Genomic DNA, 20427 nt, shown 5'->3' with positions numbered 1-20427 from the left:
ATGAGTGTTAGCACTTAAGTGTTTGTAAAGCACTTTAAGCCCTAAATTATTTTCCCATTTTACTGGCATGGCATCTCAGATAGAATACCTGAGTGGTAACATAAAAATAAATCAATTGTAACATAGCTAATAAGTACGTAAAAGAACTGGAAATAAAAAAAAAAACATTTTTTTTCAAGCCAAAAGTTTAGTATTTTTTTAACTGCACTGTAATAAGATAAAAAATTATGCAAGAATATTATGATCAGAATATTGTTTTTGACCAACACAAAGACTGCCATTTACAAAAATTTCTTCTGATTTTTGAATAAATAGAATCTTGCTCTGCTTTCCTTTGAAAAGTTAGATTCTCTCTCAGTTATAAAGGAGGAAATGCTAGCATCTTGTCAATATGCTTTTCTATTTAATATAAATTACACCAATATGTTTTCTACTTTAGCTGGATGGTTATGATCTTTCTATCTTTCACTGACCATTTCTTGAATGCACATTTATAAAGTCTCTATTATGTGTGAAGCACTAGACTCAGTGTTGTAACTAACAGAAGTGTCTGCTCTCATGAACCTCACTGACCAGCAAAGTGTTGGACATTAAATAAATAAGTGCCGCATTAGATCCAAAAGTAAAAATCATCATAAGTAATGTGAGGAAAGATAGAGAGTTCTCTGAGAGTGTATAGTAAGTATCTTCCTATATTTTAAGAGGCCCCGGGAGACTCCCCTGTGAACGAGAGCTATGTAAGCTGAGAACTAAAAATTATAGATTTCTGTGAAGACTACTCCAGAAAGAAGAAAATGCAAAGGCTAAAACAGAAGGAATAAAAAATGTTCAGCATGACAGTAAATCCTATATAATAGAAGCCTAACATGCAAATAGACCAAATGGCCGGCAGAACCACCAGTCACTATGACGCGCACTGACCACCAGGGGGCAGACGCTCAACTCAGAAGCTGCCCACAGGCCCCATCTGGTGGCAGGGGGCGGGGCTGGCAAGCGGGTGGTGCCAGGCCAGCCAAGGAGGATGCCAGCAGGGAGCCCCCCAATCTCTCCACCAGTCGCCCCACAGATAGGCCCTGATCACTGGCCAGGCCTAGGGACCCTACCCGTGCATGAAATTCATGCACCAGGCCTCTAATAACTAAATAAATAACTCAGTGAGGAATGGCTGCAGCAATGGAGATAATGTTTATTGATGATTTTTTCCCTCCTAGATTGAGATGTGAAAGGATTATAGCAATATAGCAGACATAGTAGGAAGTTACCTCTTTCCCCTCCTCGTGCTCCTCATCCTCTTCCTCCTCCACTTCCTTCTCCCCCTCCTTCTTCTTTTATAATACTAATTTCTTCAGCAGATTTGAAGGCTGATGGAAATTCAGTAAAAATGGATGTGGAAGATGTTCTTGGGGCATAGCCCCTGGGACTGTAAGAGGGAATTAAATGCATTAATAGAGCCTCTCCTCAAGTTCAGTACCAAGAGAATGGAGAAGGCAGGAATAGATGTTGAATGTTTTATAGGTTCATTTTAAAATGATTACCTCCTTGTGTCAAAACAATAAGTGGAATTCATAGGCCTGGGTAAATTGCATATTGTAATTCCCAGGATTTCATGTTGTGACTTCCATTGACTTCACTGAGGTATTTCTCCCACTGGTATCACTTTAGACCAGCTTGCAACAGAGCAAAGAATAATGTGAGGGGAAGCAGTGAAATTTCCTGTAACTAAGTTTTTTTATTTGTTTTAATTTACTACATGTAAATTTTTATTTGCTATGCAATAATAATCTTCAAAGTGAGGAGTTCTGTGATAATGGCTCTTAATTTTCATACTCAAAATAAGTAAACTATTTTAGAATGAATTCTGAATTGTTTTCATGTCATCTTCCTGTTTACGTCTGGGCTCCAATCTATCATGCAGTCAGAATAATGTGTAATGCTGCACCAATTACAACAGCCCCCTCCCTTAACAAAGATCACAAATGGATGAATATCAATACCCTAAAAGCCAATCCAAGTTCTCTTATTTGGTAATGGCAGGAACCTGAACAACTTTCTTAACTATCCTGCAATATTCTTTTTTTTTTTTAATATATATTTTATTGTTGATAGTATTACAGAAACCTCCCATTTTCTCCCCTTTTCCGCCCCTCCCCCTGTCTTCTTATCTTTAAAATGTGGACAATAACAACTGGATAGCTGTAAGTTTATAAGAACGAAATGATAGAAAAGATGTAAAAAGCATTGTTTGCTCTTACATGAGAATTACATTCAGTAGAAACTTTGAGCCACATCTCTGAGTGTAGGGGTAGAAACAGATCATTATTAGCTCAGATCAAAAACCATCCAACCCCAGATTTATTTTGAGGCCATACTATAGCTCTGTAGCTGATTATTTTTTTTTGTAAACAATGAAAAATTGAAATTGTAATGATTCTAGGTATGCCTATGTGTGTGTATGTGTGTGATTCATTATGTTCTTTTTTTAAAGTTTGTAATCAAATGAAAAGGCAATGCAGATAGAGGCTTATACTGGAGACTGAGAGGTGCCACCCAGATCTCCTTTCAAGGAGGGACATGCTGGTCTAGCCTCTGGGAGTGCTGCAGAAAGACACCCTACAGCTGTTTGCTGCTGAAGTGGTAACCTCAGCTTGCAAAGAACCCCTTTACCCACAGTCACACCCATTTCAGTCTCACCCACATTCTGACTGATGTCCCAGGGTAAAGGGCTAGCCATTTTGGCCCAATTCAGAATAACTCTAACGTGCAATCCTAATTCCAGACACCTTCCAGAGTTAGCCAAGGCGATCGTTGACCCTGAGTAGTGGTGGGATTTCTCCCTCAATCCAATCCTGCTTCCTTCTGCTTCCCACAGGCATGGATCCCAAAGGTGCACACCCATTAATTACCTGCAACTGCTTTCTCTCGCATTGTCTGTCGTATAGGGAACTCATCTTGCAAACGAAGACCCATATGTAGTACAGTGGTTTTCCTCTAGTCACACAAGAATCAAAGATGGGAGTTTTTCCTTTCAATCTTAATTTCAGCCTACAAAATAAATAAATAAGGACAGGTGATATCTCTTTGGCTTGTTTCCTCACTGTTTAGTTTGACATATCTCAGAAAGATTGGGTCATTGGGATACTGAAACCCAGGACTGGAGATATTCCTGTAGGTGTCATAATTCATGTCGTGGGGATAGAGCAACTATAGCCTCTTCTTCACTGTCTTTTTCCTTCTGTTGAAACAGTTTTATGAGGAGCTGCTCTTCTGAGCCTACAGTGTTTTCTAATGGCTTTATGAGTGCTCGGTATCATACTCGTCCACGTCAACACAGACAGATTTCTGTCCAAAGTGATAAGTCTTCACAAACGTAGCAAGAGTAATGCCTCCTCTAGGCAAACCAAATCAAAGTGGTTCAAACATGTCAAGTTGGACGGTAGCTTCAGCCTCCATTTAGATGCTTCAGACTTTAAGTTTGAAATAAATCAATAACTTTCTTCTTTATTATTTTCAAAGCTACTTGGTAGACAGATTATAGAGCTTCAGTTTCTTGGAGTAATGCACACTATTTTAACTTCCAGGTTGTTTTTCTAATTTTTTATCCCAGACTCCAGTTCTTTAACCACTTCATTAGATTGACTAGATTGTTTCTAACCATCCCCATAATTCCATAGGCCAAATGCCTTTATTCTCAAGGAAAATTTCAACATGACCAATTGACATTAAAATGTTCTTTTTTCTTGAGAATATGTTAACAATAACAGAATGTATGTCCAAAAGTTTTCTTTCACTTTTAGAAATCTCCAATTGAGTCTAATTTCTCTCATTTAGCAACAACTAAAAATCAAAACCTTGAGTGTTGATAAAATATATGTCTCTTATAAAATCTGTATCTGTTAAACATCTGTGTTTATTTCTAATATTACGGTGAGCAGCAGTAGCACTTCACACCAAAGTAAAAGGAAACAAACAGCATTTTGCACAATGCCTACTGCATGGTAATCATTTCCAAAATTGACACCTTTTATGCAGTCAGTGTCACATAGGGATGTATTCTGACAGCATCTTGCAAGGACAGCAGCTGGGAAAGGAAGAACACACAGAGTCTAAATCCAACATTTGATTCAAGAAGTAGTTCTGCATTTGCACACATTCTTTCCTGTACACATGAATGCAGTCCTAGGGAGTAAATAGAGATAAGTTATTCCATCCAATTAATTCTGTTCTCCTAATTTAAACAAATGTGGTAGATCTGATAGGTGATGATGCAACCTCGTTACTCCAGTGTATTGTTGGCAGAGGAACTAATGTAAAACGTATATTTCTCAACCAATTTGGCAACATCCCAGATTGGGGGAATGGAACATAATTAACAATTGCTAAATTTTAGGCCTAGCTCAAGGAATGACAGAAGATAAAATAAACCCAAGCAATCAAAATCTGTATCCTGTTCTACTCTAGTGATATCATCAGGGTAGGTAACTATAATAATACTAGTGGCCTGGTGCACAGATTCATGTACACTGAAATAATATTAATTAGAAGAAAAATTTGTGCGGTAATTACATCACTGCAAAAAATTACATGTCAAAATAGTATATATACTATAGTACTATAAAATTAAAACATGCATGCAATTGGTGCCAGCAAGAGCTTTATATGTATCACACATGCACGAGTCATCATTTATTTTTAAATTGCCAGTGCATGTCATATGTACCAGCCAGTCAGTCAGAGGTTGGACGGACAGACAGTTGGTCATTTAGCCTTTTAGATATATAGATTATAATAATGTATGTAAAATGGAGAAAGCCCTTTTAATTCTGTTCTTGTATTTGGGAACAATGAATACTTATATCTAGTAAAAGGCATTATTCATAGTATTTGGGAATTAGAAGGTATTTTCTCTCATTAAGTGAATATCATATTGGCAAAATGCATTTTTTTGCCTTAGATATGCATGATAATGTTAACACTTGAATAATTTCCAGAAAATGCAATTATGGAGAATTTCATAGAGAATCTAATCTGGCTTTCAAATTTTTCTAGTTCCCATATGATTTTTTTTCCTAGCATTGAGGTAAGCAAATCATTTGTGAGAAAGCATGACATAACAAAAGAAAGCTCTGCGACAGATGGAAGGACAATACTCTGTGCACAGTCTTGGCTCTTTAGGGAAATATGTGGGCATCTTTATATTTAAGTAAAAAGTACTGGATAAAAACTAAAATTTGAGAATTAGTAGCTATTATCATAAAAACATCTGATAAGGAAAATATCATATCCTTAATGAACTTAGAGGAAATGAAAATACTTTGAAAATAGAAAGAGAACAGTACATCAGACCTTGACAGACTGCTGAGCACAAACAGAAAGATGCCTGAGCCAACCTGATGGTTGCAGCAAATGCAGGCCCTGGTGATGGTACTTTCTTTTACTTAATTACTTAAAAAGTGATGACTATTGACTGCCACTCCACACATACTTTAAAAGAGTTACCTAACAAAATAATTTGGTAAATATTTTAGGAAGTTATGTCATTGTAATGACTAATTGAAGGAACAATGCTTTTGTTAAGATGTTTATCTATTGTTATTGGGAAGTTCTTTCTATCTTTTGACCAAATCCATGGTCAGCAAATCGCGGCTCACGAGCCACATGCAGCTCGTTGGCCCCTTCAGTGTGGCTATTCCACAAAATACCACGTGCGGGCGCGCACGTACAGTGCAATTGAAACTTCATGGCCCATGCGCAGAAGTCGGTATTTTGTGGAAGAGCCACATTGAAGGGGCCAAAGAGCTGCATATGGCTCGCAAGCCACAGTTTGCCGACCACTGGACTAAAGCATTCATTTCAACAAGGGCATATCACTCCAAAAGTGGAAGAAAATGGTTCTTGAAAGGAAAAAAACAAAACAAAAAACAACAAAAACCTTTACATTTTCATGTATATAGTACAGTTAAACATACTAGTATATATATAAACAGATATACAATATATCAATATATCTATCTATGATAATACAACTTCATGGAGTTGTAGTTCAGAAGAAAAAATATCTAAAGAGTCTGTTTAGGGGGTCATATTGAAAAGGATTTGAATTCACACTGTAATGCAGTGTTGCAAAATAAAACTATTGTATTTAATCCCATAAGACAGATATATGTACAACACTGATTTTCAAACTGAACTATAAGTAGATTTCCTTAAGACATTCTAAATGATGTAAAATGAAAATAAAAGAACACAGTAGAACAATAACCTGACAAAATCTAGGAATAAGCAATTGTTGATATGATTGTTCACTTAATTTTCATCTAAAGAGGAAAACTTGTTACTACAAATTCTAAATGGCATTTCTAATTTCTTCACGTGATTATGTGATTGGGGTAGGAATTTTAGGTATACGCATAATGGAAATAGCTTCAAATGAAAGTTTTGCAGAAAATATTTATTGAATATCTACAACCTGTCAATCCAAAGAACAGGCATGGAACAGAAATGAGAGCACCAGCCTGTCCTTAATGAACTGTTAATGTCACGGGGCTATAGAAAGAAAGTACTAAAGCCTTTGGTAAATGAATGTGCAGTGAGCTTAAGGAGCATAAAGATGATGCTTCTCATGTAATGAAATGCTCCTGAGAGAGGTGACCTGTGGACTGGAAAACATGCAGGTTGGGAAGTTAGGGGAGGATTTCATGATAGAATAAAGCAGACATAAGACAGCAATGGTTACTTTAGCAAATGCACTTAGATTTAGGTCCTTGTATATGTTTGTCTATAGAAAAAAAGAGAGACTGGAGATGTTGGAGAAGTAAAAGTAACAAGTGAGATAACAAAATGTAATTCCAGTACATGACTTTCCACCATCACACAAAATGGTGTAATACTCACTAAACCCACAGTAAAGAATTATAAAATGCAAAGCAATACGGAGAAAAAATGAAAATCATGGAATGAGTTCTTCCAGATTTTTCTCTCACCTTCCATGAATACAGGGAGTATTTGAGAAAGAAAGGGCAATCTCACTATATGAAGACACTAATGAACATAAAACATTATTTGTTTTTTGTGTGACTATGAACCTGACAACTCTTTTCCTGAAGCATCAAAGTCTTATACTCTGAGTGTTGTTCATCATTATATGATGAATGGATATTTAACAAATTTGGTACAGGGCTACACGGCCTCTTCCTCAGGCTTACTATTTAATCACTTGGTGTTAATTTGTATTCTATCATTAAGAGAACTCTAGGCTATGTTTAACCACTTAAACTGGCTTGCTTAATTTGACACTCTCAGTTCATTTGAATTAAATATCACCCAACTCTAGGAAAATACTTTATTTCCATTTTCTTGCTGTCTATTTTTATAAATAATCTTTCTTATTTCCCTCTCTGCCTGAACTTCCCTCTTTTTATACATTTTACTTTCTTTGGCCAAGCAATTCACAGATTCTTTTTCCTGTTGGTGCTTCCCGTTATATAATAAGTGGATGAGCTGTAACTTTAAGGCCTAATATTTAATTGCACGACATACATAAATAACAATAGAAAGTTTGTGCCTAGGTCAAGAGGGGTCAGGGATTAGATGAAAAGGAGATATTTCTCAGAAAGCAGATGAGCAAAGTTAGAGGTGGGTTTTAAAGAATGAGATAGGGTTCAAAAACCGAAGACTGTGAAGAAGGGGGGGAGAAAACACAGTGCATTTCAAGAACAGTAAGAGTGGTAGACTGTCTTATTGTTTCCAATTTTTATTTTTCTGTCCCCCACCTCGTGACATCAGCCTTGGTCATATAAGATTTATCTTAACCAATGAAGTGGGAGTGTAGGTGACATGTTCCATTTCCAAGCAGGAACATCAAGGGCTTTGGCTTGGTCATATCTTTTCCCCCTAAATTACATGAACAGCCTGTGTCAATAGAGGCTGGTTCTTCAGCCTCTTTCCTGGAGTAAAGATGATACAGATTAGAGCAGCAAGGAATTCACAAGGGATGAGGCATGGGAGAGAAATAAACGCCAGTGATGGCAAACCACTGAGATTTTGCAGTTGTTTGAAAGCTGACTGATATGTTAAATAAACTATTCTGATTAAAATGTAGACTTTGTGTCTGAGTTTGTTGTGGGAGATTGGTGCATAAAAATAGGTTAGAACAAGATCACAGGAGCCTTGAATGTTAGGATAAAATGTAATTTATTGTGTAACTACAAGTAATTGTTTTGGCTATTGGTTATTGAACAAAACAGTCAAAACAGTCAAGGCACCTACTACTTGATAAAAGAAAATCTTTATTTGAACATTAACTTGGAAAACATTCATTGTACACCTATGAAGAATAGGCATTAAAATCAGCTGTGAGCAGTGTATATTTATTGTCCTCCAATTGTGTGAAATACAGTGTAGATGACAAGCAGGTAAACAGGCAATTGCATTATGATTGTAATGATCTCAGTAACTACAGAATGATGGAGTCTCAGTGGATGGACATCTGTCTTGACTTGGGGGAGCCAGGGAAGGCAACCCCCAGAAATACCTAAGCCCTTAGGTACAGTTTACTTGAGGTTTGCTGTATCCTAGAGTGGAAAGACTTCAAAAACACTAAAAAAAGACATAGCTTTTAAGAAAATATGGGAAGCTGTCAAACATTTTTTTGTGGGAAAATACTACGTACAGATTTCTTTTCCTAGAATTTATCCTTTTTGATTTTGAAGGATGGCTTGCTGTCATTATGACAAGTAAGGACATGTTTAGTGTGAAATCACTCTCATGCCCCTTTCATCTCTCACTACAATTATTTTAAGAGCCTCACAATTTATAATCAGGTCATGGTCACTCACATTTTCTTCCTAATCCCTGATGAAATGACTTTAAACATAACTGGAAGTTATCATCTCTTCTCTTTGACTTTCAAATGGAATATTTTTTTTTTCCAAAAATGTAACTGATGTTTTTAGACCAGACATTGGAAACATTTCTCAGTATGGCAATATCCATAAAATCTCTATCATGTGTCTAATACTATCTTAATCTATGTATTAGTGGCCTTAAATATTCATCATTATTTCTTACTAGTGGCCCGGTGCACAGATTCATGCACAATGAAAGGAAATTAATTAGAAGAAATATTTTATATTGCTATTCACCCTTTCTCTATAATAGAAGTGTCAGAGATGAAAGAAAATTAGTAAAATGTATGTAAAATTAATATATAAATTGATTAATAATAACAACATGATTTAACAACAACAAAGACATGATATAAAAACAACAAAAAATGATATAAAAACAACTAAAACATGATATCACACTGGCTTCTTTCAGCTTCAGAGGTACATTGTCCAATAGTTGGTCTTCAGACTTATTATGTTGACAACCCCACTTTCTTTCAGCTTCAGAATGTCAACAAGAACAACCAAATTCATGATTGACAATAACAGATCAAAAAACACACATGTGTGATTGGCGCCAGTGAGAACTTTATATGTATCGTACATGCGGGAGTCAACGTTTATTTTTAACTTTCCAGTGTGTGTCATATGTACCTGCTGGTCGGTCAGTTGGACAGATGTCGGTCACTTGGCCTTTTATATATATAGATAGTAACTAAAGTGACATTTCCTTTTTGTTATGTGTTCTCTGAGCATGTAAATTTTTCTGTATGTGTACTTGTTACACTAAAAGCACTGTGCACAGGTTTGATGATCTTTCATAAATGAATTATATAATAAACACAGAAACCAAAATTCTCAGGAAAGCTTGACAACAACAAAGTTAATAGAAACTAATAGATTCAGTATGCCAGGTTAATCATGATCATAAGAAAAATGAAATGTATAAATATGCCAAACAAAAATAGGTTGATTTGTTCTATCAAAAAATATTTTTAAAATAAGTTTATGACAGAATAGAGCTTTTAAAACAGTTTCTAAGTAGATATTGAAAACCTTAAAAACAATAAACATATATATTTTAATACTGATTATTTCAAATGACCAGGCATGCTAAGTGTGTTCAATTGTCATTGGGGTGGTGAAATAAATACTCATTAGCATCAACATTTTACAGATGAAATGAAAGATGGAAGCTTAGAGTGATTGATTCACCAAAGGCAGTAAAGTTAGTAAGGGAAAGATCTGGGCTTTTAACCTGAAGCTAGTTTATGTATATAGTAGAGGCCTTCCCTTCCCCTGGCTGCCAGCACTGGTTTTTCTCCAGGACCCGGGACCCAGGCCTTTGCTGCTCTGGTTGGAGCCTTCAAGTCTTCGCCCCGTCGCTTTGCGCCTATGTATGCAAATTAACTGCAATCTTTGTTGGGTTAATTTGCATACTCTCCTGATTGGCTGGTGAGCCTAGCGGAGGGACGGTCAACTTGCATGTTTGTCTATTAGGTACAATTCTAGATTCCTATGTATTAAATATGATGAAAAACTATTCAATCTGGTTTTGTTTTTAGTGAGTTGATCTCAAGTACACTTACTACCATCTAACCTGTAATTCTATTTGCCATTGTTAAAAAATGAATTTGAGGCATTTGTGTGGTGAGAGAAAAACATTTACCAGCATCTTGTGATACTAAGATGCTTAACCTCTTTAGAACTGATAATCACAGCCCTTGAAATAGCTCAGCCTCTGTAAAGAAATAAAGACAACTATTTTATACCTTTTCCAAGTTGTTAGATGAAGGAAAAAATATTTCCATTCGTAATGTCATTAACAATGCATTGCCCAACTTCTCCTTCTGACCTTTCTGCTCAATACCTTTCATGGTTTCCACTTCAAGGTGAGAAAAGAATGTGCGGCCTCTCAAATGTCTATAAACAGGATGAGCAACAAGTACAGTGAAGCTCCTTCTCAGCTTCCCTCTGGGCTAATAGGCGCGATCTGGCAGCTCACACCTTTTCTAATAGCTGTATTTTCTTTTTGTTCTCAGAGTACTTTGTGTGTCCCTGATTGTTGTCAGAATAAACAGAGAGGATTTATATCTAAACAATCTGAATGGGTATATACAACATATTTTAAATTGGAATTAATCATTGATAAAAGGTCCAAGTAATCTACCCAGAGACTTCTTGATAAAGGAGATACATATTTGAGGTTTTATCCCAATACATTCTACCCATGCAGGCAATGTGTAGGTCTCTATAGAATTCATAGCCCCCTATAGGCATACCAGGAATAGGCTTCCACTTTTATTGATGGGAAAGAGTGTATAATAAAGACCCATTGGGGAAAAAAATGAAGAAAAATAGGGATGAATAAAATGTATAAGAAAAATATTTCCCTTTTAAATGATATGGTATAAAAGCATGCTCTAAATTTAAACTCTGATTGAAATAAATAAAAATCATTAAAAATAAAAAATAAAAGATGGGAAAGTTTTGAGAAAAAAACGGTGTTCAACACATAGTCACTACATCATGTTCAATAAATGCCCTGGTACATGATCTGACTTTTTCTTAAGTAATTATTTAGTTGTCTCTAATACACTCTAACTTTGATTTTAATGATTAAGGTTTTCCAGAAGCTTTTTAAAGCAAATATTCAGCTTTGTCCAGTGGGTCTTTATTTGACTACAGACTAGCAACCAGTTCCCAGCAAAATGCATTCACAGATAAGTAGCTGCAAATCAGGCCCCACAGTAAGGTGTATATTACAAAATGTGTTAACCATGGACAGATGATTATAAAGTTGAAGCTATTACTGTTTATTGCTTTGATGTAGTACAAGGGAAGAAGAGATGTGTGATTTTTCTTATTAACAGTCTTAATTAACTTTTAATTGATTTCTAGAAAGATAAATGGTTTCACACATTGAGCTCCTTGGCTAGATACTAAACATCAATGCAAACGTCTTGACAGTACTGCTGATGACAAGGGATTTTATGTTTGATTATCTTGCCTAATATATACATACTCATCTGTAATAGGAAAGAAATGAAATTAGCTTGCTTAGCCGGTTCATGTCCCCTAACTTACATGACCCTGTTTATGCTCCTTAGTGAAGAGAAAAGGAAGGAAGTAGCCCTGCTTTTCGCAAACATTCTGGTTTCATTGTCTCTACTAGATGTATGTCTGCGTTTCCTTGAAATTTTAGAGTATTTTTCAACAAAATATTACTGTTATTTATTCCATGAGGACTAAATATAGTTCTATTTGTGGAAACGTGGCATTCAGTGAATTAAGTTGTGGGAAATCAGATCAAAATATATGTGTGTAGTTGTGTGTTAGTGCACTTGACTTTGAACATGTTATGCCATTTCAGCTGACTTAAAATTCTGAAACCCTATTGATGAGGATGCCCCATCTAACATTTATTTCCAATCCATCTTTTAAAATGTGTTTGGATATTTTATCTCAACAAATCACCCCATTGTAAAATAGAGATACCTATATCTTTGATCAAATTCTTGATCAAAATCGCACAGAATGATAAAGCAAGAAATGTAAACTAAAATAAAACCAAACAGCAGGTATATAGTGAATAAAATAATTTTAATATATGAAAAGTTTTGAAATGTTATTCTAAAAAGACATATGGTAGACTAAAACAAATACAAGAAAACATTTGTCAAGTGTACAATTCTGATTAATAAAATGATCTCTAATTGCTAGAAATTTTTCTAGAAGTGAAATTGGGATTTGAAGAATTGATGCATGATTAGAATTTCATAGGTGAGTAAGGAATCATCATAGCGAGGTCTGAAAAAAAATGTCAAGCAGTATATGCTGAGTCCTAGGGAAATGTGGAAAACTGATTAGACTTGAGCAGAGGCAGAGAGTTTATACAGCAGAGTGAATAGTAAGAAATGCTGAAAGTGTAGGTTGGAATTAAATCATATATAAAAGTTTAGATTTGGGTTTCTTCCTGTAGGTTGATCAACATGTGGAAAGGAGTCTATATTTCTATAACTGGAATTTCTAAATCTGGTGCATATGGTATTCCCCTTGAGAACATTGCCTTGTTCATTAAAATATTGATGGCACTTGAGAAGTTCTGAAGTAATGAGACATTTTAAATTCCCTTTATTCTTAATTTCTAAAATTTATGTATTTGAGCATTCACCATCTTAACCTGCATAGTCCCTAGTTGTCATTCTATAAAATATTGAAAATACACAGATATTTCCTTGTTTTGATTACACCCTTGTTTTGATCATGACAAAATATCACTATGTTAATAATGCTATTTTTCAATTTAGATCAGTAATCAGTAGTAATGCTAAGATTATCAGAGTCCCAGAGGCAATTCTAATAATTCCAGTGTTTGCTCTGAAATTCTTGATCAAAATCGCACAGAATGATAAAGCAAGAAATGTAAACTAAAATAAAACCAAACAGCAGGTATATAGTGAATAAAATAATTTTAAGTGTTCTATAGCAGTGTTAATACATTCATTTATATGCTAATATGTATAATTCATTTGTGCACTTAAACATTAAATGTGTGCCTACTATGTGTCAGAAACTATAGTAGGCACTGAGCATTCAGTGAAAAAAAGAAAAGCAGATATCCCAGACCATACGGCTTACATTGTGAAAAGGTTGACAAATAACAACTAATCACACTGATAAATAAAAGTGGCATAGATGACAGGCATATAAAGCTACTGACACGTGTAGCAGGAGGTTCTAATTTCCACTTCAGAAGTCAGAAAAAACTGCTTTGAGGAAGTGATGTTAGATTGACACTTGAAAGATGAGTGGGTGTTAGCCTGGTGAATAATAGGCAGGGGCTTCTGGAGAAGTTTTGAGGTTAGAGAGGTTTGCAGTATTCTGGAACATAGTGAAATCAGCATGTAATAAGGAACCTCCTGGCTATATTAAAGGTTTAAATATTTCCCAAGGCAATGGAAATCATTGAAGGAAGTTAAGCAGAGAACTGGTATCATTACTTTTATCTTTTATTAAAAAATATATATCTGAAGAGAAATAATGGAAAGAAAATAATTAAGAAGTAATTTACCAATCTAAGCCACAGTGGATGGTGGCTGGGCCCAGTATGATGAGGCTTGAGATATTTTACACTGGAAGAAGCATATTATGGGTAGATAGGGATTTTTCTGTAAATGCCATTACAGCTTGAACCTTGTTATTTAATACACCACATATCTCACAGCCTGTAGCTGAGCTTCATATACTGTATGAGATAGAACGAAAGAAGAAAGAGGAGAGATTCAAAAGTGTGAGAGGGACTTGACTCACCATTGTTGGTTTTGAAGATGGAGGGAATGTGCCATGAGCCAAGGACAAGGGGTGGCCTCTGGAAGCTGGGAATGTCCTACATGGTAGCCAAAATAGAGATGGGGATATCAATCTGACCATCCCAAGGACCTTCATTATGTCAACAATTTGAGTGAGCAAGGAAGGTGATCTTTCTCTAAAGCCTCCAGAGTGAAGCATAGCCCTACCTATACCTTGAGTGGTGAGACCCATGTTGAACTTCAGATCTACAGAACTATAAGATAATAGACTTGTAGAAGCCGCTAAATTTGGAATGACAGTGATAAAAAAAATAATACAGACATATTTGAGGTATCTTTATTGGAGATATAAATTAAGCAGCTGGACATATATAGGACTATGTTATTTGCATACACAACACTCCTCCCAACACACACACACACACACACACACACACACACACACACACATAGCATGTTAGTCAAATTAAATCATTCTGTCATAACACATTTTCCGATGTGTGGCTGAATAAAACCATAACTTGAACAAGAATCATTTAAATTGCTGATTACATAAGTGATTGATTTGGTAATCTTAAGAATTCCCACAGACAGTAAAAGTCACTGAAATTTTCAAGGGTATTGGTATTATGAAATAAGACCTATTTATATCACTAGATTATATTTTTCTAGTTTCTTAAGCAGTGATTTTAGATAAAAAGATAAAGTTTTGTGGGAGGTTTCTTTGGTGGAGGGAGGTATTGTGGATATTAAGTGATTATTGTGTCCCTGGCTTATAATGAAGCCATTTGTATAATTTTCCTTAGCAACAGTTTGAGGCACAACTGTATAACATTATATGGCTTCTAAGATTTTCTTCAATTTCTCTGAAGAAAAATGATGTAGAACTATTTAACACAAACGACACAGTATTTGATAGTGAGAGATCATAATTTATATTTACTCAAAATTTCCACATTTTATTTGATATGAAGTGATTCTATATGACTTGGAATTTTCAGTTAATATGTTATTATAACATCACCAATTCTCAATTATCATTTGGAGATTGCATCGAAATATTAAAGAAAAACCCTTTGTAGGTGCTTAATAGTCGCTATACTTTTACTCTCATTTGGATTTTGAAGAGGATTTAGTTTTATATCTCATTTTTATACATTTATTTATTCAAATACTAATTTCACAAATATTTAAAGAGTTTTATATGTGAGGCATTGTATTAAACATGGGGCACTGAGATACTTATTTCTTGTGTAATGCTAAGCAAGATAATTAAATTCCATAAACACAGTTTTCTCATTTGTAAATTGGGACCAATTATATTTATCAATAAGACCATTGTGAGAATTAAATGAGGTAATATATATTTGTGTACATTTATGTGAAATTTCATATACAGATGAAAGTAAGTGTATAAAGTACTCAAAACTGTAGAATTTTAAGTTGTCAGTAGCTTATGTTAAAGCAATTATGAACTAAATGTGATTTTCTTATTTTAGAATTCAAAATGTATTAAATAAATGATAGAGGAAAATTCACTATTTTTGGAGTGAGAATTTTCTGAAATAATATTGTTATTGCAAATGACATTAATTTATAAGTTATGCTCATTTTAAATGAAGACTATTCATTAAACTATATTATATTTCTTTTCATGTTCTAGAGTCTTGAATTACATTCTCATTATCTTTTAAATATTCTCCCTAGAGAAAAAAGAATATTTGGTTAGAAATATTCCATGATCCATTAACTATTCTCTTCTAGCAGGAAGACATAACAAAATGCAATGTTAAAAAAGCTTAACAAAATGTGCTATGTGAATTTCTTTGTTTTTTTATTTCAATTAGGCAACTGACCCTGATGCTGGAATAAATGGCCAAGTGTACTACAGTTTGGGTAACTTCAATCATCTTTTTCGTATCACATCCAATGGGAGCATTTACACAACAGTGAAGCTTAACAGGGAAGTCAGGGACTACTATGAACTTCTTGTTGTGGCAACCGATGGAGCGGTACACCCTCGTCATTCAACTCTAACACTGGCCATCAAGGTGTTGGATATTGATGATAACAGTCCCGTGTTCACCAATTCAACATATACTGTTGTTGTTGAAGAGAATCTGCCAGCTGGGACCATCTTCCTTCAAGTAGAGGTAGGTGTGTGGGAGGAGCATTCGTTTCATAAGTTCCACATTATAGGATTAGCTATTAGGGTAGGGTGTACAGATCTAGCAAATCAAAAAATAACACATCCAGTTAAATTTTTTATTTTATTTTTAAAAATTTTTATGGCAGGTAAACAATGAATACATTTTAATATAAGTCTCTCTAAAGCACTACATTTTTTAGAAAAATCTAACAACTCCTAGGGATACAACAAAAAATAAGGGGAGAAAATGTGCCTTTGTAAGAAATTAAATAAAAAATCTAAATAGATTTTTTAATTAAAATATTAATGTTATATATTTATTGTAATATTGAACAATGCAGTAGTCTATAAAAAGTCAATAATCTCCCAACTTGTACCTCCAAAGTACTCCATATTAATATTTATGTTTACTCTCACATTTATCTTTGTGATCACACAAATATCAAAGATATATATGTAAAAATAAATATGCATGTATTTTTTGCATAAATGCATATATGTACATATGTATATACACATGTAAAGAGTTACCTATATTTTACAGACATAGGGTATTGCTATACTTATTATTTTCTAATTTTTAATTTTATTTTCAGTAAACAACTGACATTCTTCCACAAGTCTTAACTCTCCTATTTAATAGTGTCTCCATCTCCAAGCCTCCGTTTTCATATCTCAACTGCACTATTACCAGAAACTCTGGACATTCTGATTCAGTAGGTTAAATTGGCTCAGAAATCTGCATTTTAAGCAACTACCCGTCTAATTCTGACACAGGTGGTATATGAAGTATATTTGGGGGGAAAAAATTAGACCTTCCTTGACTGCAATACACATGAATTTTGTTGGCATGGATTAAAAGACCTTGTATTTCTTTCATAATTCAACTAAATAAATATTTAGACAATAAACATTAATAACTGACAAGAGACACATGCTGGTCACGGAGAGGGCCATTATTTCTTCCTGTATTCTTCTATTAATCTCATTCATTCATTCATTCATTCCAGAAGTATAATTTCAACATTTATTTTATATACACTCCTGTGCTAGACTTTGAGGATTCAAACATGAACCAGACGATTATCTGCGTTCATTGAGTTTTTGGTCTCATGTAGCAAGTAGACAAGTAGACTGTTCATTAAAATAGAGGTCCTCAAAGTGAGGGGCTTAGGGGATCACAGATCATAGCCTAATCTTTAGGTCAAAGAGAATGTTTCCTGGAGAAAGTTGCTTTCTAAATGGCAAACTGAAGAGTGAGAGTTATTTAAGCAAAGAAGAAGAATGGCTATTCAAGGCAGTGGAAATAATCTTCTCAGAATCCTGGAGGAGAGAAGAGAATTAGGGGCTAAATGGCTGGAAAATGTGTATGTCCTTCTCACCATGTTAAGGAGTTGGGAGATGATCCAAAATGGAATGAAAAGCAAGAAGGATTTTAGGCAGGGAAATAAAATCTTTCTTTGATTAAAGGGAGCCAAAACTGGAAGTTCACATAAGAGGTTTTGCATTACTGCATGCAGAGCCTAACCAACCCTCACCTTCCCAGTGCCATTTTTGCTCCATTCCATGTCCCCTACCAGAGTGGCCTTTGCAAACCTGTACTACTGAGTAAAAGAATCATCCTGCAATCCTGCATAAAAGCATCCTTCAGCTAAAAGATATCACTCCCAATTCTGAACACCTTTAAGTGACATATCATTTTTTCCCTTCGATTTTGGTATTTGTGTCTTATTTCTTTGTACAGTAACCTGGAGGGCAGAAACTGCCTTGATTCGTCTTGTACATCTCTATAGTAACTTGCACATAATAACAACTCAATAAATATTAGTTAAATGAAGGGGGTTATAATCGAGTGATCTCTAGAAATGTATTATAGGATACTTATCAGATGAAATGAAATTATTTATCAGTTTTCTTTTAGTGTTTTAATAATCCATTGTGTTTATGGAAATCACTCAATAAATTTATTTATTTATTTATTTGGTTAATCCTCATGCAAGGATATTTTTTCCATTGATTTTCAGAGAAAATGGAAAGGAGAAAGAGAGGAGGGAGAGTGGGGGGGGGAGAAAAAACGAGAGAGAGAGAGAGAGAGAGAGAGAGAGAGAGAGAGAGAGAGAGAGAAAGAAAGAGAGAGAAAGAAAGAAAGAAAGAGAGAGGTGGGTGTTAGAGATACACATTGAATGGTTGTCTCCTGCAAGTGCTCTGACTAGGGCAGGGATCAAACCTGCAACCCAGTCACATGTCCTTGACCAGGAATAGAACATGTGACCGCTCAGTCCATGGGCCAACACTCCAACCACTGAGCCACACTGATTAAGGCTCAATACATTTATTTTTATTTAAAATATTTCTTTTCAAGGCTATATGGTCAGCAAGAAATAATCATCTGTGACAATACGTATTTCTTTACTGTGGTATGGTTCTTTTAATAGTGATTTCTTTCAGGTAAAATAAATTTAGTAATAAATTCCACAAGGACAAAAATCTCATGTCGCTGTCTCTATTTCTCTCTCTTTCTCTCCTCCTTCCTCTTTCTGGTAAATTACTTAACAAACGTGCTTTTCTCTGAAACATGACTTTTGGTCAGCATTAAACTTATGCTGCCCTAAGCACTGACACATGACTTTATCAGTATTTCATTTTTCTAGGTTGGCACTGCCACTGATATAACCATTCTTCTTGTTACAGGCCACGGATGTTGACCTTGGAGCAAATGTGTCTTATCGGATAAGAAGCCCAGAAGTGAAGCACCTTTTTGCAATGCACCCATTTACAGGAGAACTCTCCCTTTTAAGGAGTTTGGACTATGAGTCATTTCCAGACCAGGAAGCAAGTATCACTTTCCTAGTGGAGGCCTTTGATATTTACGGCACAATGCCACCTGGGATTGCTACTGTCACAGTGATAGTAAAGGTAAGGAATACAGGTGACTTCTGGTTGCCTACTTTGCACTCTCTATGTGTAGCTTCTGTTTTTTACACAATAAGTCTAATATTTAGTGCAACAATTCATAATAACATAGTGGTACCAGACCCAGAACATAGATTTTTTAATTGATAAATATTTATGAAGACTTGAGAAACAACTATATTGTTTAAGAGATAAATTCGAAGGAAACACTAAAAAATTAATTCAAACATGTGGCTGCCTTAGTCTGCTGTTAGCTCTGTGACTTCAATCAAGCCATAATTTCTCCAGCCTACACTTTAGTGCAAATTTCACAGCAGTAGAGATAATAACTTTATCCAAATCCTTCAGTTTTAAAAATAAAATCTTTAATAAGATGACTCTGAATGATTAAGTGTGCTAAGCCTCCAGAACTAATTAGTTTACTTTAGTTTAGAACCCAAGATTCTGGAATGAAATAAGCTTTGGGATCAAGATCAAATTGGAATTAAGTTCTGGTTCAACCATTTCAAGTTCTATGATTTACGGGACTTTCTTGACCTCTCTAGGTTTGTTATCTCATCCATTGTAATACCCTGTGCCAAATGATTGCCTGAAAAAGCATGGTGTTTTCAACCTTTTGGATTTCCAGCGACAGTTCTCAAGTGGATATAACAGTCGCCTGAGCTGCGAACTAAATTTTCAGATTTCTCTGCTCTTTCCCAAAGGAGCACCTTCCCTATGGGGAAAGCATTGCAAATGCATTTCTACTGTTGCATTTCTGCCTAGAATAAGAGAAAGTCAGGTTCTGGGGATGACGTCAAGTCTTGAAAGGTGCTTTCAGTCAAGGACTCTGTACACAAGGTTATAAGGTACACAAGGTAATAGGCAACTTCTCCACAATGCTCATTTTCATAGTGTAAATGATGGAATTAAAAACGCATGGCTTTCCTAGAGTTTTTATTTGATGGTTAACGAATAAATAACTAAAAATCCTATTGGTTTTGTTAGAAAATACCAATATGAGAACATAAAAGATTGATAAGGACTTAACCAATCTATAATTAGCATAACTATCATGTAGGTTAATGCTTTAATACTTGACTGCAAGGTCTTTGGGTCTGTTTTTTTGTGTGTTTGTTTGTTTGGTTTGGATTTATTTGTGATAATCCTGCAATCGGAGTGGGACACA

At 35.0% G+C, this 20427-nt stretch overlaps 1 protein-coding gene across 17 annotated transcripts in view; it reads left to right on the top strand.

The window, feature by feature from the left end:
• PCDH15 (protocadherin related 15) overlaps positions 1–20427 on the top strand; it is a 544558-nt gene that overhangs the window by 368612 nt on the left and 155519 nt on the right. For all 17 annotated transcript variants that reach the window (XM_036336780.1, XM_036336778.1, XM_036336777.1 and 14 more), the window contains 2 exons: positions 16045–16350; positions 19038–19262. In XM_036336780.1, coding sequence (XP_036192673.1) covers positions 16045–16350; positions 19038–19262 — 531 coding nt within the window. The remainder of the gene's footprint in view (positions 1–16044; positions 16351–19037; positions 19263–20427) is intronic.

Source organism: Myotis myotis, unplaced genomic scaffold (genome assembly GCF_014108235.1).
Source record: "Myotis myotis isolate mMyoMyo1 unplaced genomic scaffold, mMyoMyo1.p scaffold_m19_p_15, whole genome shotgun sequence".
In the NCBI taxonomy this organism is placed as follows: Eukaryota; Metazoa; Chordata; class Mammalia; order Chiroptera; family Vespertilionidae; genus Myotis; species Myotis myotis.
This window is presented reverse-complemented; position numbering and strand designations above follow the sequence as displayed.